We start from the raw sequence: 25,987 nt of genomic DNA on the forward strand, positions 1-25,987 counted from the left end.
GGGCAATTTCACCCTCTGGTTCTAGAAGGTCGCCTGCTTCTGGTGGCTTGGACAATCTCGGGGGACCCAGCGCAGGCTCGGGTTTATCGGAGGCGGCTCAATCCCTGCTCCGCGACTCTTGGGCTCCAGGTACCCGAAAGTCTTACGGGTCGGCTTGGAGAAGCTGGGCTGCTTGGTGCCTGGGACGGCGTGTGGATCCCCATTCAGCCACTCTAGACTGTGTCTTGAATTTCTTGGCTGACTTATTCGCCTCAGGGAAATCGTATCGCACGATCAACGTTTTTCGCTCTGCTATTTCTTTCGGTCATGTGGGCTTCTCCGGTGAGCCGGTAGGTAGAGCTCCCCTTGTTTGCCGTCTTTTGCGGGGTGTTCGTCTCTCCAGGCCTCCGGCTCCTCGCTACGAGTCTTTATGGGATGTAGCGGTAGTTCTGGAGTTTCTCCGGAACTGGCCGGACAACGATTCCCTTTCTATGCGGCAGTTGTCGGCGAAGCTCACTACTCTTTTGTGTCTCTTGTCGTTTCGCAGGGTGTCGGATGTTCAGGCGTTTGATTCGCATCACATTTCGTTTTCCCCCGAGGGGGTATTTTTCCGGGTGTTTCGGCGGACTAAGTCCTTATCCTCCTCTGTGTCTTACCCTTATCTCTTGGATGATCCCCGGCTTTGTGTGGCCAGGTGCGTCCGCTCTTATCTTTCTCGCTTTGCTCCTGTTCGTCCTCCTTCAGTCTCCCAGCTCATTTCTTACGTGAATCCTTTTCGGGCGGTCTCTTCTCCTACGCTGGCCAGATGGGTTCGCTGGCTTCTCTCTTTGGCTGGGGTTGAGCCCTCTTTCGGGGCCCATTCTGTTAGGGGGGCGGCAGCCTCTGGGGCTCTCCGTGCTGGGGGGTCTTTGGGGGATATTTTGCGGGCGGCAGATTGGTCGCGGGCCTCTACCTTCCGGGCCTTTTATTTTCGGCCCGTGTCCTCGGCAGCGGTTGCGCTGGTGTCTGGCGTTAAAACTGCAAAATAGGAAGCCTCCTGTCTTGCCTTAAAATTGGGAATTATTCTAGTCTTGATGCCCGAATAATTGTAATTTTAATAAAGACAGGAGGCGAGTATTTTCCCTCCCGCCCTCTCCCTTGTCTAGATTTCTACTTGGGTGAGTATTGGTTGGTCCGATATTTTGTTTCTTTGATGTGGGGTTCCCCCTCGTTTATGTTATGTTATCCTGTGACCCTTCGGGTTTTTTTTGCCGTGGTTTGCTGTCATGTATCTCTTTCTCTTTCAGCGTGAATACTATTTCTGGCGGTCTTCGTCTGGCTGACCACTTTGGGACACGGTTTTTCCCTGTTGGAAGTCCACTGAGTTTGCTGTCCTGTTCCGATGCTTGTTCCGGTCGGATGCTTCGTTGCGGTTCGCCGGGACTGTTGTTGGTTCCTGGTTCGCAGTCTATGAAGAGGAAGTAGGGGGGTTGCTGAGGGTTTATATACCTGCCTCATGCTGTACTGTTATTGGTTGTTGACGTTCGTACTTTAACTCTTTCTTTGCTGCTGTTGGTGTCAGTAAAGGAAGTATATGCAAAATACTCGCCTCCTGTCTTTATTAAAATTACAATTATTCGGGCATCAAGACTAGAATAATTCCCAATCATGTGTTGAAAAAGTTTGCGTACCTATGCATTTTCCTATGAATGTGGCAACAAAATTATAGATATTTAAGTGTTTGTTCAATAAATATTAGTGTAAGAATCTATTCACGTTTTACGAGGAGGAACCCCAACGCAGGAATGAACACTTCCTGACACGGAACGCATTATGAGAGACCTAGAATGATAACAAGGCTCTCTGGTAGCCATAAGAACAGGCATGATGGAATGTATCTGGGAGTAAAAGCTCCTGAGAACAATTCACCAGAAGCCATGCAGAAATACATTACAGTAAAGGAGATTTTTTAATTTTAAGGACGATAGGGCCATGGGAGGTGGGTGATAGTTCTTCATATCAGAGCCTCTACATGGAAAAAAAAATCAGTAATTTATAATATAAAATGTTCGATCAAGTTTAAATTAAATACTAGGTGAACAACACAAGGGTATAGAGGTGACCATGGATAAGAAGAGCATCTGCAAGTTTTATGGTATACATATTTGCTTTATGTCAAAGCCAGTTATAAAAACATATTTATTCATTTTACCTACTGCATCACTGGCTAGTAATGTAATGGAATTCTCTGGTAAAAAGCAATGAAGATAGGAAATTTGGATTGCTTTAAAATGCTATAATTTTAGGATAACAGTATATAATTAAACATGTGTTTATTTGTTTAGTAGTGCAATATAGGTATACATTATATGCTGAGTGACAAGTGCCAAACAGCAACCCCTAAGTTTCCACTACGTTTTGAAAGAAAAATCTTTCCAAAAATATTTATACAGTGTGAGTAGTGTGAATAGACTAGCAAATAAATATGACCGTAGGTGTGTGTGTATATATATATATATACACATGTATATATTATTATTTTAAAGTTAAAAAAACCCTATTTTTTATTTCGGACTATTCCTTCTTGCACTCATTCTTTATCTGCTACTAGGTCTTTTTGCCAGCCCTATTTCTCCTTCACTCCGATGACAAAGTTACCTGGTCACAGAATTCGGGGCTCTCAGTGCATAATAATGAGCATTTATTCTGAGGACCTAGAAAAGAGTATTACACTTAGCTTATTTTAATCAGGAGTAGAAGGAATTGGTTCTCAAGGGATTGTCCTTCTAAACGGGGACACTTGGGGTATGTGATAATTATGTAATACAGATGGTGTACACTACCTATTGGGTTTCCCCTGCAAGCTATGGCATGGGCCTCTCTCCATGTTTGTATCATGGATGAAACAAGTACTGATGTACGTTGGGTGATATCATGAGACAAATAAAGACCAGGTGCCAATTGCACACAGAATAAACTACAGATGTAATAGCAATGCACCTTTAAAAGCAGAACACATTACTGTCAGCTTCTAAAGGTCCAATTGTCTCGCTAAGAACCAGAGAACTCTATGTACTACAGGGTCTGCAGAACTTTACATTGCACCTCAGCTAAGATAATGGCAGGTTTGACATAGTGTAACCTTCCCTGTTGCTTTAAAGGCAACAAAAACTGTAGTTTCTAAGTAAGTCTCTGTTGTTCTACTTCCCACTTAGCTGAAGTACTTCAGTATCCACGGCTTGTGGAAAACCTTGCAACGCCTGGAAAAGAGTTTAGGTTAAATTAACATTTCTTGGCTCTGAATGATATTCATCTGCAAATGTTCCAGAATATAGTACTTCATGGGAGTTGTTTATTTTTTCTGCTTTCTAAGAAAAGGGCTTTTACTTTATGAAGAAGGTATAGACTTTTACATCATTTAGCAATAAGCATTGGCTGATGAACAAACCTTGATTTGTGTTTCACAAATGGCTCATGATAGAAATACTGCTGTGAATTAATTTTCCATTAATTGTTTGGATACAATGGAATTTGTGTATAAAGAATAATCCCAGCATAGTAAGTATTTTCAAACCACCCACACAATGTTTTGTGGGTAAAAGTGTATACATCAGATGAGATCTATCCATATTATTCCCCTTTCCTTATGACATGCTTGTGTCAAATGGAATACCTATTAATATAATGTTATAAAGGTCCCCATGTATACAGTATGTCCGGTTAACTGGTTTGATGTAAAGGCGATAAATCATATGTTCTTTGTGTGCTTCCCCTTTTACTAAGAGATATGTCATCTTCATTAATCCCAAATATCTTGAGTGGAAATTAATTTATGTAATCGATTGTTTGGTCAATGGTTCTGGTTTTGCTGTTCAGAAAATACTTGGTCATCCCCTCTATTATCCTAATGACCACCATAGAAATTCCTGTTGATTGTGGACCTGTGGTTTCTTTTTAATTCCTCATTTTTTCACTAGGATGTTTTGAGTAATATGGACTTAAACAGTGTTTATACTATACATTTCTGAGCTCATGTTGTGGGTTTTATGAATTGCCATTATTTCCAGTATGTTGCACAGGATTATCAGACAGGATATTGTGCACTAGCATGCTGTCTGCTAAATACGCTGTAGTCTTTTGTGTTACTTGGTCAATAAACTGGGCTTGTCCTCAGAAGGCTGGTAATTAATAATTGAGCATACTTACAAACAAAAACTCTTAGTGGAATTGACAACAAATGACATTTAGAAAGGGGGCTTCAGTAGAGGTGGGCGACCTGGCCATGGAAGAGCATGAAACAAGATGGTCCACAGCCAAGTATATACACCAACTCACCCTCTGGAGGAAGGAAGATGTGTTCCACTTCCAGGAAGAACTTTATGTGTTGGAAGCAATTATCGCATGAGCCTATACCAGTTTGCTTACCTCTAGGCTTCAGGCATCACATGCAACAAGAGGTATCAACATAACATTTACAAAACCAACATCAATTAAATGCAGACGTACTATCATAGATTATGAGGATTAGTAAAACATTTTCCTGCCCCTATGTATTCTTAACCTTAAAGGTAATAGTTTAGTGTTGTAGATGATACATTGAAACAAAAGCACATTTCAAAGTAGTTACATAGTTATATAGGCTGAAAAAAGACATGCGTCCATCAAGTTCAGCCTTTCCTATATCTGTTAATTTGTTGCTGTTGATCCAAAAGAAGGTAACCCCCCCCCCCCCCGGTTTCGCTCTTTCAATTTTGCACTAACCAGGGGGAAAAATTCCTTCTTGACCCCAACATGGCAGTCAGATTTCTCCTTGGATCAATAAGCTTTTTCTCCATAATTAAAGATTATATCCCTGAATATTATGTTTTTCCAGGTATCCATCCAGTTGCAGTTTAAACGTCTGTACAGACTCCGATAAAACTACCTCTGCAGGCAGAGAATTCCACATCCTTATTGCCCTTACTGTACAAAACCCTTTCCTCTGCTTTAGTCTAAATCTCCTTTCTTCCAGTATGAATGCATGACCACGTGTCCTGTTTATGAACAGATTTCCACACAATGGATTGTATTGGCCCCGAATATATTTATATAATGTTATCATATCCCCTCTGAGGCGACGTTTTTCTAAACTAAACAGATTTAAATTAGTTAACCTTTCTTCATAACTATAGTGATCCATTCCTTTTATTAATTTTGTATCCGCCTCTGCACCCTTTCTAGTGCTATGATATCCTTCTTTAGAATAGGTGCCCAAAATTGCACAGCATATTCAAGGTGCGGCCTTACCATTGATTTATACAGAGGCAACATTATATCTTTATCCCGCGACTTGATGCCCCTTTTTATACACGACAATACCTTACTGGCCTTAGCAACCGCAGACTGACATTGCACATTGTTGCCTAGTTTGTTGTCTATAACAATTCCCAAATCCTTCTCATTTGTCGTTACCCCTAATTCACTACTGTTTAGGGTGTAGGTTGCTTGTGCATTCACTACCCCGAAGTGCATAACTTTACATTTATCTACATTGAATTTCATCTGCCATTTGTGTGCCCAGTCCCCCAGTCTATCTAGATCCCTCTGCAGCACTGTAATATCCTGCTCGCCCTGTATAACTTTACCTAGTTTAGTGTCATCTGCAAACACAGAAACATGACTTTCAACGCCTACTGCCAGGTCATTTATAAATATGTTGAATACGTTGAAGTTGAAGTATGTAAAGTATGTCATGGAAAACAAAACAGAGAAATGGCACAAAGAAACAGAATAAACAGTGGCAAAGGTGTTAGAAGAATGCCAATCACTTAAGCGTAACCTTGCATGTGCAGTACATTTATATCCTGTTCACATGCATCTTCATGAAACAGCTCAGTAGTTTCTGACTAAGGTTTTGGACATAACCAAAAAGGAGCTCAGACGGCACTTGAAAGCATTCATGGAAACATAAACCATTCAGCTCTTCTAGTCTAGTTTTGGTCTTCAGGATAGCCAAACGCTTATGCCATGCATGTTTAAATTCCCTCACTGGTTTAGCCTTTACCACTTCTGCTGAGAAGCGGTTTCTACTTATTTACCACCCTCTAGGTAAAGTAAAACCCTTTTAAATATTTGAATGTTTCTATCACATCTTGCCTTTCACTTCTTTTCTCCTAATTGATACATAGTGGGATCCATAGTATTTCCTTATCATTTTTATCATGCAAATGATTTATGTTGGTTGAAATAATGGTCGAATTCTCCTCAGAAAGAGTTTTCCTTCCTGGATCTGTAACTCTTTTTCTGCTTGGACCTTATTTTCTGGAAAAGATAAAAAGAAAGTTCCCTGCGGGTCTCTATTGGAAACTCACGCACCTATGGTATATAGTCTCTCATCCGTCTTCATAGGTTCCTTTAAAGTAAATAGCAATTTATTACAGTTTTCAAAGGTTGTACATTCGGATCGTAATCTTTTCACAGAAAATCTTGTTTTGATCTTGCTCGCTCTTGCCCCGGGTATATCATATCCCCAATCTCGACTAGCTGTTGTCCACATAGCATAATCCCAACCAAGGCATGATGTTATACTTCGTTTTCCAGGGGGCTTTTCGAGCATCCAGCATACATATACATCGGCCTTAGCGTAGTTTCTTGCTTGCCCAATATTTTTACAATGAATCAATTTACACAGATCAATGACAATGGAACTATCTCCTGTTAATGAAAAAGTCAGATTTTGTGCTTTGGTATCTTCCCATTTGGTCACCTTCTTGTTCTCATTCCACTTAGCGTTTTTAATTAAAAAAAGGAATTTCTATAAAAGCATCAGTCACTACCCAATAAACTATAAGCAGGCACCACCCCTTCATCCTACCTGGCCGTCAACTCAGAGTTTGGGGAATGGATTTCTTCACTGGCTTGAGACGAGTCCAACCTATTGTCTGGACCCCCCTTTGTACCCAGACTTAATGAGTGACTAACAGCAAGTGGTGTTACCTTCTTACAGGGCGACTGATGTATCCAACAACTCCTCTCAGCTATCTTACATGCAGTGAGGGTGGTTAGTAGTACTTGGTACGGTCCCTCCCACCTTGGTGATGACCAATTCTTTTGTTTGATTATCCTTATTAGTACCCAATCTCCAACCCTCAATTTCTCAGGAATTGGCTCTTGTGCTTCTTTATCTGTGGCAAACTATAGGGTCTCCCATACATTACTTCAAATGGGGTGAGACCTTGTTTGTTGGGTGTAATACGCATACTCAATTTTACCATAGGTAGGTAAGAAACCCAATTCTTCCCAATTTCTGCCATGGTCTTTTTTCATTTATTGTTCCATTGTTTCTTTCTACCAACCCTGCTGACTGAGGATGATAGGCGCAATGATTTATTGGTTTTCCTGTGGAGGTAATCACACCTCTATTTTTCCATTGTTGTGCAAACACATGTACAGTAGAAAACACATATTGACTGTCGGTATAGATATTTACCCGTTTGTCTCCTGCCCATTTGCAGGCTTCTATGAGAGCCGTTAACTCAGCCGCCTGGGCTGACAAATTATTAGATAATTTACCTGCCTTGATTACTTCAGCATTGTATTCAATGTCTCCTTTATCCCTTTTCCACGAGTGACTAGTCTCACATTGCAACACATATCTCCCACAGACTTCCACTGATTTTTTTGCTGTTTACACAGAGACAAATGTGGTGTTATACCTACATATTCCAACACATCATTCAACGGCGCAGTATGGAGGTTAACCATGTGTTTACTGACATACGCATTTATCTCTTTACGTGTCCCAGACACAAACGCATTTTTCAATTGCTGCTCATAAGCAGAATTTGGATCTGGATCGGGAGGTGGGGTTAAACCACTATAGATATCAAAGACCTTTTTAAGTCGATAAAAATATTGATCCACATCCTCCCCATCCTTCTGCGTACATCTATTTATCTCCGTCCAATTTGTTCTACGAGCCCATCTGGTCGTACAAGCAGTTATAAAGACATTTTAAATCTATTATTTTAATCAACACTGTCCCATGGGAGTGGGCGTCTTAGATTTAGATTATCGGACCTATTCCAGTTCAGTTCTACTAAACTTTAATCTGATTTCAAAACTCTTCGACGCGCTCTCTCTATTTCTTCACCATTACCATTTAATTGATAACTGTTATAGAGCCCCCGTATATTTGCCTCGAACTGTCGAGGATCCTCTTTTGGACTCTTTACATGTTCAGTAGCTTTTTTAATATTTTTCTCTGTTCATGTTCTATGCACCTACATGGTTAACGGATGTATCTGACCTTGACCACTCCTTAAGGAGGTGCGTTACTCATATTGTTGCTTTAAACATAGAAGATATATCATAAAAACCACAGACAGATATACAGGATATCTTATTACCTTAAAAACAAAATGTGCTAATTATAAATTCTAGCATTTAAAATATTAACCCTTATTTAAATTAATTCTGAAAGAAGAATCAGAATAAAAGCATTAGAATAAAAGAGATAAAAGGCTTTTCTAATGTCGACTTTACATATAATTTATGATCAATCACAGATAACAGACAAGACATATATTTAACAGATTCTGGAAGCAGCTGGAAACATGGTATGGAATTTGGAATGTTATAATTTAGTTACTACGTAGTTTCTTTTAAATCCACACGATCATCGAGTCGGCCAACCACTCTGAGTCTAGACCAGTATGGTCCAACCATCCGAAACCTGAGGGATCCGCCCTCTATTTTTAAGTGCACTATACCTGAACAATGTGAATTTATACCTGAACATTTTCTGGATTGAGTTTATACATAAACTGCTTATCTCCCTTTAGGAGTTTTTTCTTCCACCAGGGAACATTTTTATCCTTTTGTTTCTTTCCCTTATTGTGGGATTTCCCCATGATATAATCTCACCGCAAAGCAGAAAACAAGGAAAATCTTTTGGTATTTATAAGATACCACGTCTGGACAGGGTTAAACAGAGAGTTCTTGGTATTTATAAGATACCGCTTCTAGACAGAGTAAATTAAAGAGCCCTTGGTATTTATAAGATACCGTTCTTAGACAGTAGAGGTAGGAAAATCACTCTTGCAGCGAAGTTGTTCACTTGCAATCCCAGCACTTGATCACAGAGAGCTGCATAATTAAGAATGGCCTAGACTTGACCCTTTGCACATATATATAGAACAACATAGAGTAGACGTGTTGGCACAAACTCGTGCATATATCATAGACTAGACATTCCCTGCTTTCTTATGTCTTTGTCAGCAATAATATTTACAATAACATAAGCATTTTTCTAACAATTTATCATTTTAGTAGCATGCCTCTGCACTCTCTAAATTATGTCAATATCCTTCTTGAGATTAAATCTGTAAAGTGGACAACCACCTCTCCCTTTTTCTAATGCTTTATTGCATTGCTTACCTTTAAAGTAACTCATTACTCTTAAATTAATTTCCAGAACAATGCTGCCAATATTATGTTCTGCCTTGGGATTTTTACTATTTGGCTTATTCCACTTTAGATGTCTACCCTGTGGAAGATCTTTGTATCATCTACAAAAATACAAACCTTACAATTACGACCTTTTGTAATACCACTAATAAAATATTATTATTATTTCCTGCGGTACTATTCCCTGTCTTCAAATGGATCCTGCCAATTCCTTTAGTAAATATAAGGAAAATGTAAATCAACGTGGAATGGTATATTTGTTTTCTGTGAATTGAAAAATAGAAACAGTCCATCTTTATGGAGGTAACCTCTCCCTATGACATTGAATACACACCCCATTTATTTACTCACTATTTCTGTGTTGACTTTCATAAGGAAATGACACATTATTTCATTCTGTACTATATTATTGAGCAATAATGCTTTTTTAAACCCGTAGAACCCAGAGAAAGTCAGGACCATGCAATAATTTGATTTTAGATTCAAAGTATACTACCCCCTGCATGACAGTTTCCTTGTAGCATCCTAGTAGTTTAGTAACGTATGACATCCTCCAACAGAAAAAAGCACTTGATAAAGATGAAGAGTTCCTTCTAAGACTGGAAACAATTTTCTTCCTCGATCCATAGAATACCTATGTTTATATGAATTCGTATAAGAAATTTGTACATAGAATAGTCATTTGTACATACTTACTTTCCTTACTGAGAAAACAAGGAACAGGCCATGCCAGAGCTCCAGAATGGAACCAGTTTGCAAAGTCCAACTTCACAGATACAACTGGCTAGATGAAGAGGTTGAGTTTACCATTGACTCTCTCCTAGTTCAAGTCCTCATAATTAACATTCTAGCTCCTCATACTGGTTCTCTATTTTTTCACATGTGGCAAATATGCCCACTTGTATCTCTCCCCTACCATCTACAAGTGAAAGTCAAACTTGATGGTTTAAGCATACGATGGATAAAATTAATAGTTATATATAACAGAATATAATAACTCGAATATATTAATACCAAAGGACACACTCCCCAGCTGACAAATTAAATCAATCTCCAGCCTTGCTAACTAAGCAGGTTCTTACATTGCATTACCTAGATCAAGTATTTCAAAAGAAAACACAGTGATGACATACAATGCCTGCAGGCATTTAAATCTTTAGAAACGGTATCTCTGTATTTTGTATGATTTTCTAAGAAAAGTTGAAGATGAAATTTAGATGGCCATATCGCTGTAAAACTACCGTGCTTACATTATCTGTATAGACAAACTTTACATGAAACATAGATTTTCAATGTTGCTTTCGTACAAACCGCATTGTCTAGTTATAATATGTAGAATTCTATATTTTGAATTGTCTCGACTTTTGCTGATCATTCTAAAACATCCGTCCTTATTCCACACTCTTGCTTTATTGTTTTAGCTACCCCTATAATTAAGTTTTCAGTGGGCAGGGTTTCACTACAACTCAAGGTGGTGACATCAGACTTAGGCAGTCTGTGTACATATTATAGGAATAAGTTCTGGCATGGACTGATTTTAGTTTTGTGAAGCCGTAGGACCCCTCTTCAACTAGCCAGCAGCACCTGTCCACCACTACCTGACCAGAGAATAATTAATCATTCTACTCACTGGATGTCGGTATACTCCATGCCACACAGCTACTAGACAGGGTAAGTGGAACTATTTACATTTACTTTCGTGTTTTAAAAATATTCTATTTGTTTAGTACTCTCCTCATATAACCCTTTCTCCAGTCAACACAAATCTGCAAGTACCATTATTTTCAGATAATATTTGTTTGATTATAATACATTGCGCTTTGATGTGTTGGTGTTACGAATAAAATAATTATTATAATCATAACGATAAAATATAATTTTTGAAAATCATGAAGGATATTGGTCATCCCTACAGGTATCCCTACGGAATAATCAATGTTAAAGTTAAGCTTGGCACTCATAAAATGTTTTAATGCAAGCTTGTAGTCATCAGAAGAACCAGAAAAAAGAAAATTTTAAGCTACATCAAGGTTTGGAGTTTATAACGGACATTAACATATTAAAATACATTATATATATATATATATATATATATATATATATATATATATATATATATAACATCCAAAAATAGTTACCGGCACTCCAGGGACTTCTTTAAATAATCACTCGAGAAACTGCAGTTTTCTAATCAACGTTTCAGTCTGTTTATTAGACTTTCATCAGGACATATTATTTAAAGAAGTCCCTCGAGTGCCGGTACCTATTTTTGGATGTTATATGATTTGCTGTTGCAGCTACTTGGCACTGGGCTAAAAAAGTGGTGATTGGTGTGCAATTTGGACTTTATATATATATATATATATATATATATATATATATACAATATTTAATTAACATTGAAATAAACATAAGCCATCTCTACATACAGTTGTATAAATTGTTATAATATACTTTACTACTAGGAATATTGCAGAGTGGCAAATTTAATGTTACTGTGCAGGTGAAGAAGCAAGGACAGAGCAGGTTAACTTAGTAATGAAGATAAAACAACCTCAGCAAGGCAGACAATTACAGATACAATGTAATTAATAAATCCTAAGCCACTGTGGTGATTTTTTTACTGTGTGGTGTGATGTTTTGTCCCCATGTTCCACACCTTTCTTAAAAGTTTCAATTATAAAATGATGTAGAACACACCATATTGGTGTTGCTCCTCTGACTGCAGAATTAAAAGCTTTTGCAACATAATGCTGCACTGGAAACACCATTCCTAGTATTGCCGAATGCCCGAACCTTCACAGAAATTTTTTCATTTAAAAATAAAAACTTTTGTAAGATAATGCGGCACTAAAAACACTGTTCCTAGTATTCCTGAACACCTAAACCTTCCCAGAAATATTTATTTATTTGTGTAAATTGTTGCTTAGTTTGTTTGTTATGTTTTGCCAGGAATGCATATTTGCCTTGCGATACAAACACAAGCACTGATAGGTTGTTGCCTTAGAAGCTGAAAAAACTTCTTAGAAATTTCTGTGTTGTTTATTGCGTTTAAACCTTCAGGGGAAAGAATATAATGGCACCTCCTTAACATGCTTTCTCTAAGTGGAACAGAACCTTTAAATTAAAGGGCCTTTCTTTTTAGAATACCTGACCTCTGTCTTCCTTCTCTTATAAGAAGTTTTAGAAATTTCTTGAAAATGAAAGGAGACTATAAGATTGTAAGCTTGCGAGCAGGGCTCTCTCCACCTAATGTATCGGTTTTTATTAGTCGGTCAATTCTCGTCTTGTCGTACCCTTTGAATATATGTATTGTATTAAGCGCTGCGTAAACTGTTGGCGCTATATAAATAAAAGATAATAATAATAATAATAATAATAAAACAATAATAACAGATTATGTTGAGGTACTAATTCGTTTTTATTATATGTTAGAATATATATTTAATTAAATCGGTGCCCAAATATGTACTTGGCTCTTTTTATGCTACATTACGTTATAGAGAAGGATATACAATAAGACTCAGTATGACACAAAAAAGAAACCTCAGTTTCTCTCTGACCATTAACTAGAAGGTTAAAGAATTACACGATGGGTAGAACTGATAAATGGTCGGCTCCCCCTTTGGAACATTGACCTATTTGGGACAAAGCCTAAACCTAGACAACATTTTCAGCCTACAACACAACTCAATCCAGTATAGAGATGTCACTTGCTATTTCCTATTTTGATTTTTCTCTGCCTGAAAATCAAGTCTATAGAATGAGGCCAAGATATAAGATTGATTATAAGCCTACAGGGAAAGAAACCTTAATTCATGGTTTTATTTCACTTTAATCAAATGCATCCCTTTAGGCACATAGACATTCACATAAAAATCATGAATCATTGTACCAGAGAAATCTTTCACGTATTATTGGGTTGAAGTTTGCTTATGAATAGGCTGAGTTGCAGACAGGGCAATATTTCATTATAATTAGGCACTGGGCAAACACCCTCTAGCTGCCCCCCAAGCCGAGTTGTACCTTTTGCCACCAGACTGCTCTGACCTACGCCCCAACCTGCAGTGATCTCTCCTTCATGCAGTGTGGTGGCAAGGTCACTTAACATACAATTTTTACTTACTAACACTTTTATTTAAAGCTAACTCCTCTTAGATAAATGAAGTGCGTTGCTCTTCAAAATAAGACCTATCCTGTTCCATGGAATAAACATTATCTGACCCTGCTGAGCATCTGCCTTTCTGCTTCAACGGCCTGCACTGTGCACCTACTGAACTTTGGACAGTGATCTCAGACAGATTACCCATTAGAGCTCAGTGGTCCCTCAAAGCTTTATGGGGCTCTCGAAAAGTGTGCCTAATGGATAATATGATGCTGAATTTCACCGTCCGTAACTGAACATTTTTGCAAAGTCTGCATGCTAAATGTGGGTTTTTAAGGCATCATAGCACCGGGGCCTAAATTCACCACCCAGTAGTGTTACAGATCTATATGCTATAATGGAAGATTGATAATTTACTTTCACTTTCATATTTTATTCTTAGATCACATAACAATGTGTCAGATCAAAATGAAATCTTCATGGGCATTGCGAATACTTACAATAACAATGTTAACACAGACATTGTCTGGACAAGAACTAAGTGAAGATGATGATGATGAAGAATCTCTAGCAGGTAATTTTTTTCCCTTATTCATTCTCCTGCTGCGATTGAGTATTTTGTATGTTTGTAGATATGCGTCTTGAATTTTAGTGGGACTTAACAGGGTTTGAGCGAGCAAGGTGTCCTGGCAAATTATTCTTGTTAGAAGAACTGGGCCTTAAAACATAACTGCTGCAATGTTAATATGGCCATTAAATTATATTAGGATAAAGAAACAGACACAATGGCATGGAAATGAAGCCCACAGTGTATAACACCCTGACAATGTACCGCATTTCTCCAAGTATAAGACATTCCCATGTATAAGACGCATCTTAATTTTGGGGCCCGAAATGTGAAAAAAAAAATATTACATAAACTTATGGAACTGGCTGCCTGGGCATGATAGATGTCCAACAAGAGGGCCCTGGAGGCCCCACCTCGCAATGTACAGAATTTAAAGGATCTGCTGCTAACGTCTTGGTGCCAGATACCACATTGTTCTAGTGAAGTCCATGCCTTGATGGGCCAGGGCAGTTTTGGTGGCAAAAGGGACCTATGCAATATTAGGCAGGTGGTCATAATGTTATTGCTGATCGTTCTATTTATACTGTATATACACATATATATACTGTGCAATAATAACAGCTTGCAACCAAATTAAAACTAGTCCAGTATACAGAGCATGGCGTTTTGAAATACATTTCTATTTGCAATGCAGTTTCTGAGATTTATATACTGACATTAAAACCTTAATGCCAAGGGGTGTTACTTTGGCATCATTTTTGTTAAACATCTCTTAGTTTTTTGGATTCAAACCCCACCAAAAAAGCTAAGTATAATAAAATAAATAAAAAATAAAAGTATAATACCGGAAAAAGTAGTTCAAATTTTCACCTTTTACTGGAAGTAACTGTGTGATTCCGGAAATCCAAGCAGGATTTATAGGTGTTAAACTAGGGGCCAAATCATAGGCACAGTGAAATTTCTTCATGATTTTTCACTTTGTGTAATTGAGGTTTGCAAATGTGTTGGTAAATGATGACGGCTATAAGGCTATGGTGATCAGATTCACATTATAAATGTACTATATTTTATCTATAATAAGGAAAAAATATTTCATTTAAAATAGTTTCTACTTCTGTAAAAAATTAGACTCTATTGATAATTTTGAAGTGTCAGCATAAAGAAAAGCCTTTCGGCTCAAAAAGCCTATAAATTAGACAATTACTGATATATATTATCTTTTGCTAGCAGGCTGGTGGGCAATATCATTTGTCATACTATTCTAATAGCAAGATGGGACTTGTCACAAGGAACAGATACATTTAATAAATTTCACTTTTTCTTCTAAAATTACATTGTAAGGGTTATAGTTTCATAAAAAAAATGTAAGCCTCTTTAATATGCAGGGAACATAATATTGCATAGATATTAACTACAGTAAGATACATTTACCAATAATACACCTGGAAGTTATGTTAAAAATAGTTTACAGAAAAGGTGCAAAATCTACAGGATGGAGTTTTTAGAAGAAACATGTCCTAACATTAAAGGATAAAACAATAATGTATTCATGGTTCATATTCTGTAAGGTTTATTGATGCATGGAATGGCCTTAAGGTAGACATGGTTTGGCTTGATACAATGGGGTGGTTCAAGAAACAGAGGATAGGATACACAGTTAAGAATCATGGCTGTGTTTTTACAAAATAAACTTTTAATGTAACTAATTTAATGCACTTGTCAATGTAACTATTGTAAAACTGCAAATTTACAATAAAACAATTATTCCAGGTAATGTAAGTAAAGCAGCATTTTTATTTTTTATGGCAGGTTGCAGGACCGCTTTAAACGATTTAGTTTTCATTGTTGATGGATCCTGGAGTGTTGGATACACTGACTTTGATACTGCTAAAAACTGGCTTATAAATATAACAAGTAGCTTTGACATTGGACCTGCATATACTCAAGCAGCTGTAGTACAATACAGTGATTCACCTCGGCTGGAATTTCCTCTTGGACAGCACAGTACAAACCAGCAACTCATCACGGCCTTGAAGAGCATGAAATACTTAGGTGGGAATACTCAGACTGGTCGTGCAATTAAGTTTGCTACAGAAAATGTGTTTCCCTCTTCACAAAGGACCACTCTTGCCAAGAACAGAATTGCTATTGTGGTCACAGATGGCAAATCTCAGGATGATGTAGTTGAGCCCGCTGCAGATGCCAGGGCAAGGAATATCATCATGTTTGCGGTTGGTGTAGGTTCTGAAATCACTAAATCTGAACTGGTGGCAATTGCCAATTCTCCATCTACTGATTATGTTCTTTATGCAGAGGACTACACAACCATAGACAGGATTAAAGAGACAATGCAACGGAAGATATGTGAAGGTAAGGTCTTATACCTTTTACAGCTATAAATTATTTCTCCCAACTTTCATTATTATTATTTCATTCCTTTTTTACCCCTACTGGTATATTTGTGTCTGGCATCACACAGGTGGGAAGGTGGCTTTAGTTGAGAACCCTCAAAGTTGGACCTCAAGCTCAGAGAGGCTGGATTTATCCTCCTCTATCTTTTACAGCTATATTCTTTTTGGCACAGACCCATGATGTGATAATTATGTGGGGCTTATAAAAACATTTGGTAAATTAGAGGGATCAATTAAAACGTCCCACAAGTACAAGTTCTAAGAGGTCGGTGCGTAAGTTGTACTGAAGATGCACCGCTGTCTTCATTGAGTTTTAGTTCAATAACTCCGGTAGTAGAAAAATTATGTCTCCTGAAATGCCTTATACCTCCCTATATGCCACTCTGCCCCATAATATGCCTTTTAACCCCCTAAATGCCAGAGTGGCATATTGGGGTATAAGGCAATTCTGGAGGCAGAGTGGCACATAGGGGGGTCAAAAAGCATATCATGGGGCACAGTGGCATTTACAGGGTATAAGGCATTTCTGGGGCAAAGTGGCAAGCCTGGGGGCAGATGTGCATAACTGGGGGGGCAGGTTGAAAAAAAGGAAATAAAAACAACATTTTTCTTAATCATAGCTTTTATTAACAAACAATTGTTCACATAGTTTACATGAATTAACATTTACTGGTAAAACTTTTTTCCTATAGGGTCGTTTTATAGTCAGGCTTTTTCTTTTTTTCATTAATTGATATTCAGATTTTGGGGGTCGTCTTATAATCAGGGTCGTCTTATAATCGAGCAAATACGGTACTTTACCGCAGTACCACATTTAGTAAGGCATTACTGAGTTGTGACAGAAAACTTCACACTGAAATAACCAAGGTACAGGTCAAGGGGCTGAGGTAGTGCCTGCAATACATAGGAGCAGTCACATTTAATAACATCATATGTTTATTTTATGTTCGCAAGACTATACAGTGGCGTGTGCATATGTACAAACCAGACACGTCAGAAAGTTAGTCAAAATTACTGTCAAATTACTATACATATTAAATAAAGGCACTAATATATGATATAAACATGGTACATTCGACACTAAGGTTCATGGCCATTCAAGGTAAAGTAGACATATGTTTCTTAATTTATAATTTGGTTTAGAGGAAAAATTACCCTAAAATAGCTTTCTTTAATTGGACAATGATTTTGATTAAGTTCCATCAATTCTTTTCCAAAAGAAAAGAAAAATTTAAAAAAAAAACATGATTGCCCCCCTTTCAATTAAAGTATATTTTTTAATGTTTATTTTTGAACATGTTACATGATACAGAGAATCATCAATGTACTCAACTGATCTTGTTGGCACTATTTGACTTTCTCTATTTTTTCCTTTCAATATCTCAACTTTTTTTTGGCAAGCACCCTGTTATGGTAAAAACAAGCGACATTCTTTATTTTACGCAAATGTAGTAAAGGTTTACTATATTTTTAGGTAGGTATAGTTAATTTATGTATAAAATATTGGTAGCAGCCTCCCAAGGCCCTTTTTAGAAAACATCTGAAGATGAACATAAATAAAGGTTGGGTGAATGATCCTACACAATCTAGGAGTGACTTTGTGTAACTATACTATTTATTTCAGGGACCTTCTCCCTACAATTCTAAGGAACACATCATTTATGTAAGTTTAAAGGGACACTTCAGCCATCACATGCACTTTAATACATATGACAGCTGAGAGGTCCAATTGATGGTGTCCTGCTTTCAAATGCATGGGGGGATTCTGTAGAATTCCCCCATATGCATTTGCCTCTTCCCATCTCATCCCAGCTAGTTGCTGTGCAGAAGATGTATTCGGCAGAACACATCTACTGACATGGTATATGATATGATGCCAGCACTGGCTTGGCGAGTATTGCAGTTGTGTGAAGCACTGGACCACAGAGAAGGTGGGGAACTGCTGCCCTAGAGCTGCAGCTTCTACTAAAAACATTTTTTAACATGTCTCTAATATGCATTATTTGCTTAAATAGCTAACTAGGACACTAGAGTATGCTTCCAACCATTTTTTCTTTCAACTCATAGATTTAAATTAACAAGTTACTGAATACCTTAGTTTTACTGCTTTGTCCTGAACTCAAACTTCAATGAGTTTCTAACAGTTCTTTTTTTTAAACTTGCAAACTTTTAGCAAGTTGATCCACAAGTTAGTGTTCCTGAATTTTAATTTTAAAGGAACACATATGCCAATTCATTAAAATTAAAAAAGTTTCCTAAACAAGGGTGTTTCACTCTGAATGAACATATAACTGTATGGTTATGTTAAGTTATGTATCCAGTGAGGCTGGATCACATCACCTTATTGCACTTCTACTTTTGAAATAAGAATAACATCATCACTTTGTTTTGATTGAGGTCCAGCTGACCTTCTGTTCCAGCTTTTCAGAACTATCAGTAGTTAATTAGTGAAATCTGCACCATTAATATATTTGTGCTTTAGAAATTAATAGTAATAATTTACAAATCGGGATGCGATTTGCTTTGTTTTTTTTTATTTTTTTACTTCTATACAAGTTGATAATACAGAAAATCTCTAAGTAAATTGCATTCAAACCTTTTTTGGACATTTCATATTTTAAGCTTTGGAACCCAATGATCTGCCATGATATCTTTAGTCTGTGGAGCAAATTCTGATGTTCTTACATACTGCGAGGTTTTTAGGCCTCTTCACTGGAGGTAGGAATTCAAATTGATTTATAGGAGTTGTTAGACTTGAATAATTTTTGTTTGTTGTAAGAAGCCCTCCCTGTTTGGGATGGATAGAATAAAAAACAGCCTAATGTGCCCTATAGTATATAGACCCTGCAGAACCCCAAGCAAAATGTCTGCGCAAGCCTAAAAGGGGTATGATTATGATCTGGATTCAGTTTAACTTACTGCACCTCTATCAATGGGTCATGTAGAGGCGCTTTGCATTGTATTGTAAAGTAGAGTTTTCTACCTCTAGCATGTCCTATAATGCATGTAGTTTGCTAAGGTATTTTCTACATTATTCTTTGGTCTTTGGGTATCCTTGTCCTATAGTATTTCATTCTTTTGAGTGTACATGTGGTATAAATCAATATTGATTTCTGCAGAGTCTGTGTGTCCTACTCGAATACCTGTAGCTTCACGTGATGAGAAAGGTTTTGAGTTGCTCGCGGGCATGAAAATTAATAAGAAAGGTCAAAGAATAACAGGTTCCCTAGAATCAGAAAAGGCATATCTACTTACCCCCGATGTGGATATAACAGAAAATACAAGGTATTATCTTCACGTTTATTTTCAATTGTTCTCTGTCTATCAATGTTGCAACCATACCCAAATGTAAAACTAGAACATGTGACAGAATGTAAGAAATAGGAATAAATAATCAATCTGTGTTGTCCATCCAGCATTTTTCTCCTTTTTATTAATACACTTATTTGGTCTTCAACTCCCTTTTTAGGGTAACTTTTATCATAGCTGCTAGAACTTACTTGTCACGGATACAACCACCACACTACCTCTCACCCTTTCTCTTTGCCTTATGTTTGTCACCCCATTCCCTCAAGATTGTAAACTTGGGAGCAGGGCTCTCTCCACCTAATGTATCGGTTTGTCTCAGTCTGTCAGTTCTAGGCTTGTGATAACCCTTGAATATATGTATTGTATTAAGCGCTGCGTAAATTGTTGGCGCTATATAAATAAAAGATGATAATAATAATCTTCGACATATGTTATGTTATGTTATGTTGGTTTTATCCATACAACCCTATAGCATTAATCTCAATATAAGTCGAATAGTGTCTGAACTTTGACCATTTAGAATTAAAGATCTACACCACCACCGTGTACCTGCTGCTTGCGCTATGTACAAACACGCACCTATATCTATATATATCTATATGTATTCCTTTACATTTTTATGTCAATGCAGAGACATCTTTCCAGAAGGTCTTCCACCCTCTTATGTCTTTGTGGCAACATTGCGTTTAAAGTCTCCTGTAGCCAATAAAATGATTGACCTTTGGAGAATTCTATCGAAATCTGGAGAGGTCCAGGCAGCGGTGACATTAAATGAAATTGACAAATCAGTCATCCTTACTGTTGCACAGATCAACGCAGATGCTCAAGTCATTACATTTAAAGACAAGAGATTAGAGGTAAGAGGAACATTCAACCTTTTACAAGGGTGGACTGGACAGTATAGGAGGGGGTCATTAGACACATATGCTACATAGAAACTATATTTTTCAGTAGGGGTTGGGCCCAGTGCATGTCCAAGATGTATTTTAACCTCAAGGACAAGTCGCTTGTATTAGAATAAGTTCTAAAATATGTGTAATTAGTGACACATTTTGTACAGATGACAAGCAAATGACAAAATTCATTCTCCTCCAAGTTTTAGCTTTGTGAAACTATAGCTAAGATAGTAAGATAGTAAGTATATTTATGTGGAACATACAAAACAAATGAACGTGAAAGTAAGCGAAGGCTGGCAGTGAAATGTTTGTGGCTTAACAGTATTAGTTGTTTCCATTAGGCACTCTTTGATGAGGATTGGCATCAGCTAAAGATCCTAGTAAGGAGTAGAAGTGCTGACTTATTTCTGGACGATGTGTTGATACAAAATCATTTCATGCAAGAAATGGGGCCAATATTTATCAATGGCAGAACACAAGTGGTGAAGCAAGAAAAAACAGACAACACAGTTACTGTAAGTAACCTTTGGCGTTTTTAAAACTGTCCCTAGAAACCATAGTCTTTGTGCAAATACTGATGAGAACAACAAACGAAACAAACTTTTGGGGATAAGCAGTGTATATTTTTTGTGAGAACGCCACCTTAGTGATTCTGAAATATTTAGATTTATAGGTGTGCTGAAAGTTGCATTTAGAGAAATATCGGCAGTTCATTGATTATGATAAAACAAACTATGAATAGCATCAATCATGTCCAGGTGAACATAGGCTCTCATATTTCAACTTTTTCAACAAGATTTTTCTGCTAAAAAAAGGCAGGTCACTCTACAAAGTCTAGCATCCCAAAAGACAATCGGAAGATCCTTTTGGAACAGGTATTAATGTAGGGCTGCAACTAACGATTATTTTAATAATCGATTAGTTGGCCGATTATTTTTCGATTAATCGGATAAAAAAAACAATATGCAAATTTTTTGTTTATTTAAAATTTAATGAACTGGATGTTAAAAAACAACTTAAAATTTACATTAACATTCTTATTTTGTTATGATGTAATAAAAAAACAATATATTCAAAGTACAAAAACCCAAACACAATATTTATGAAACAAAATAACCCCAAACATTCTGAAAAGAGGTGGACTATTACTGTTCAAGAAACTTTGCCCCAGCCCTGGCACTTTGCACCCAGCACTTTGCACCCAGCACTTTGCACCCAGCCCTGGCACTTTGCACCCAGCACTTTGCCCCACCCCTGGCACTTTGCACCCAGCACTTTGCACCCGGCACTTTGCACCCGGCCCTGGCACTTTGCACCCAGCCCTGGCACTTTGCACCCGGCACTTTGCACCCGGCACTTTGCACCCAGAACTTTGCACCCTGGCACTTTGCACCCAGCCCTGGCACTTTGCACCCAGCCCTGGCACTTTGCACCTGCACCCAGTCTCCAACTCTGCCCTGCACCCAGCCCTGCCCCCACATTCTGCCCTGCCCCCACACTCACACCCTGCACCCACTCTGCCCTGCCCCCACTCTGCCCTGCACCCACACTCACACCCTGCACCAACTCTGCCCTGCACCCAGTCTCCAACTCTGCCCTGCACCCAGTCTCCTGCCCTGCCCCCACACTCACACCCTGCCCTGCATCCCCACCCCCACTCTGCCCTGCACTCAGTCTCCTACCCTGGCCTGCCCCCCCACCCCCACTCTGCCCTGCATCCCCTGAAACCCTACCCCCACGAATCGCTCTGTGCGAACGGAGCCACTCGCACAGAGCGAACCGCTCTGTGCGAACGGAGCCACTCGCACAGAGCGAACTGCTCTGTGCGAACGGAGCCACTCGCACAGAGCGAACCGCTCTGTGCGAACGGAGCCACTCGCACAGAGCGAACCGCTCTGTGCGAACGGAGCCACTCGCACAGAGCGAACCGCTCTGTGCGAACGGAGCCACTCGCACAGAGCGAACCGCTCTGTGCGAACGGAGCCACACGCAACTAAAAGAAGGCGGAGAGTGCAGCGGAAGCGGGGAACGCTCGCGGAGGTAAGTAAAAGGAGCCGAGTGCTCCAACAACGAATCAATCACTCGATTAATCGATAACGGAAATCGTCGACAACGATTTCCGTTATCGATTATTATCGATTTTATCGATTCGTTGTTTCAGCCCTATATTAATGAACAGAACACTACATAGGCTGATTTTTATCTTAAATAAAATGTAATACTCGATCAGGTGTAGAAAGAAAATGCTGTTGATAATTTTACTTACCGGTATATTATCACTGTTTTAGCAATTTGCTAATAAAAATATAATGTCTGAATTGTCTAGGTTTGGAATGTAGCCATAATATTACATGACCGCTTGCAAAGACAACCCTCGGCTCTACAGATAAACAGTCTTTAGTCCTACATGACACTACTGTATACAATAGTGTATTTAAAAGTCAAACAATAGTGTTTTTTTGTGAAACTTCCAAACATCCCCAATATGTTATTTATTGTACAAACATATACTGTATAAGGCAACAGAAAATGCTGTATTGCACTTTAAGAATGCAACAAACACATGATGGATTTCAGGACTATAGAGGTAGCGAAGGAGCTACCTGATTATTATTTGTAAATGTGAACTTGGAAAGATACTGAGCAATTTAATCTCAGTTTATTCTAGTTCTAAAGATACATAATGTATGAAGAAAAAAATCTACACATCTTTAATATAACTAAACAAGCAATTAAGACATTTAAATGTATAAATATTTATTTTCCTGATAATAGTTTTTTCAGAAAAGCCTTACAAAATTCTAGACTGTAACAACCTTCACTAAACTTGAAAAAGTTTCCAATTTCCAATCAAAAATACCAATCTACCTGTTTTCTTGCTTCTTTAGATGGAAATACAAAAGCTCAGATTATACTGTGATCCAGAGCAAAGCGAGCGAGAAACCGCCTGTGAAATCTACTCTGTGGTGAGCTTTAGCATACCATATTTTGGGAAGAATAAAATAGGACTATGTATTCTTCACAGAAAATGCAAATGTACACAATATAGAAAGTACAATAGCTAAAAAGCTCAGTTTGCTTACTTTGAATGAGAATTATTGCTTTGGCGACAGAATAAACTAATGAGTTTGGATGACAGAAGTAATGCATTACATGATCATTCATACTAACATCAGATTCAATAGTCTAGGCTTTTGTCGTTATAATTTGTATGTGATTAGTAAATTAAGTTCTTTAGTTGTTCCAATAAATAACATCTGAAACATACCTATAAGGCCACTATTTGTAGGCTTTTATTGTATTTTATTTTTTAGCCCAGTGCTCATGACTAAAATCAACTTTGTTTTTGTCACATGAAAAACATTTTGGGTGTAGACTACTTCCTTCCTAATTAAACTTACCACTTTCCCAAGTCTACCACTGGAACAGTGAAATGCTTCCCTTGATTTCGTACTATGCATATTTGAGGAGCTTTGACATATTTGATATTCATTGGGAGTTTACCAATTATAAAAAGAAATACATGGTGTTATATTACAGACATATATCATAAAACTAGTGTTCAGCCTTGTAATAAATTAATCAGATGTCTCAAGACTACTAATAATTAGAAAGTGTGTGTGCATGTTTTGTAAGTCTTTTTTAGTATTTCACTAATTGTGGCTAACTTTAGTTCATTTAAATTGATCTAATAGCTTTTATGAAAACAAAAGTTGTTATATTGTCATCAATAAGCACCAAAATAAAGGCAAAGTCTTAATTTTCTTTCATTTTGTCTTACTGACAGGAGGATCCAAGGGTACGTACATATCCTTTTGTTTTAATTTACATTTTTATTTAAACAACTTCATATTGTTATTAATACCTTTTTTTATTCATAGTGTCCACTTGAGAGGGCGCTGCCCGTATCTTCATGTGAATGTCCGGATGGTCAAACAGGGTCACCAGGGGCTCCAGGACCTGAAGTAGGCAATATATTATTTTCAAAGAACCTTTTTCATCAATATTACTTTACGGAAAGGGTAGTGGACGCATGGAATAGCCTTCCAGCACAAGTGGTAGATGTTAATACAGTAAAGGCATTTAAGCAAGCATGGGATAGGCATAAGGCCAAGCTAGATATAGGATAAGGGCAGGTAGTAAAGGAAAGTACTCAGTGGTTGGGCAGACTGGATGGGCCTACTGGTTCTTATCCGCCCTCACTTTCTACTGCAACTAACAAATGCAAATAATTTAATAAACAAATGATGTTAAATACAAACAGCAGAATAAAAAAAACTTTGATAAAATGCATTTCTTTGCATTGTCTTTATTTCCCAACCAGCCCCCCCAATTGATGCACATTTGAGCCCAGGCTTGGCACGCTGCCTCCCAGACATGCCACGCTGCCTCCCATATATACCACGCTGCCTCCCACGCCTTATACCCCCTGATACACCACTCCATCCTCCCCAGACATGCCACTCCACTCTACCCCCAGATATGCCACTGTGGCCCCAGATATGCCTTATAACACCCTGATACGCCACTCCGTCCTCCCCAGACATGCCACATGGCCCTCCCCACATATGCCTTATACCCCCAGATATGTCACTCTGTCCTCCCCAGATATGCCTTATACCCCCCCAGATATCTCATAGTCCCCTCATAGTCACAGACCTGTTTGCATCACACTGACACCATACTTTTATAAATAAGTACTGGGTTAATCTTCACTGCCCCCAGGATTTAGATTCCCCTTAGTTTAAATTTATTAAATTAATTAAATTAACCCTCAGTCGTCATCATTAAATTAACCCTAAACACCCCATCAACCACAACAGCCCCTAAATTAACCCTAAACACCCCATTAACCACAACTGCCTCAAATTAACCCCAAACACCCCATTAACCACAGCTGCTCCTAAATTAACCCCAAACACCCCATTAACCATAGCTGCCCCTAAATTAACCCTAAACACACTATTAACCATAACTGCCCCTAAACACCCCATTAACCATAACTGCCCCTAAATTAACCCTAAACACTCCATTAACCATAACTGCCCCTAAATTAACCCCCACCTCCCCTAACTTTCAGTAGCCCAAATATTAATTTTATACTTACAGTTAGATGAGTGTCACAGCCATGTGGTTCTGGCCTTCTGGGAGAAGGAAGGGGCGGGGCCAGTTGTCACAGTGATTACAGGGAGGGACTGGTAAGTAGGAGCTGCTGCTGTGAGTCACTGAAACGGTTTATATAATGAGGGGTATTTTTCAGTAAGAACAGTAAGCAGGTTGACTAAGTGTGACT

The 25,987-nt window shown here is 38.1% G+C and overlaps 1 protein-coding gene across 1 annotated transcript in view; it reads left to right on the forward strand.

Moving 5' to 3' along the window:
• Positions 1-306: 306 nt before the first annotated feature.
• Positions 307-25,987, forward strand: part of LOC149302677 (uncharacterized) — a 47,846-nt gene continuing 22,165 nt past the window's right edge. The window contains exons 1-10 of the mRNA XM_089482305.1: positions 307-329; positions 527-673; positions 1,266-1,372; positions 13,953-14,084; positions 15,888-16,448; positions 19,609-19,774; positions 20,430-20,655; positions 21,036-21,209; positions 23,583-23,660; positions 24,482-24,493. Of these exons, the coding sequence (XP_089338431.1) occupies positions 307-329; positions 527-673; positions 1,266-1,372; positions 13,953-14,084; positions 15,888-16,448; positions 19,609-19,774; positions 20,430-20,655; positions 21,036-21,209; positions 23,583-23,660; positions 24,482-24,493 (1,626 nt within the window). The remainder of the gene's footprint in view (positions 330-526; positions 674-1,265; positions 1,373-13,952; positions 14,085-15,887; positions 16,449-19,608; positions 19,775-20,429; positions 20,656-21,035; positions 21,210-23,582; positions 23,661-24,481; positions 24,494-25,987) is intronic.

The sequence above is a fragment of the Sceloporus occidentalis genome, unplaced genomic scaffold (assembly GCF_023333645.1).
Source record: "Sceloporus occidentalis isolate IW3139 unplaced genomic scaffold, rSceOcc1.0.p SCAF_18, whole genome shotgun sequence".
NCBI lineage: Eukaryota > Metazoa > Chordata > Lepidosauria > Squamata > Phrynosomatidae > Sceloporus > Sceloporus occidentalis.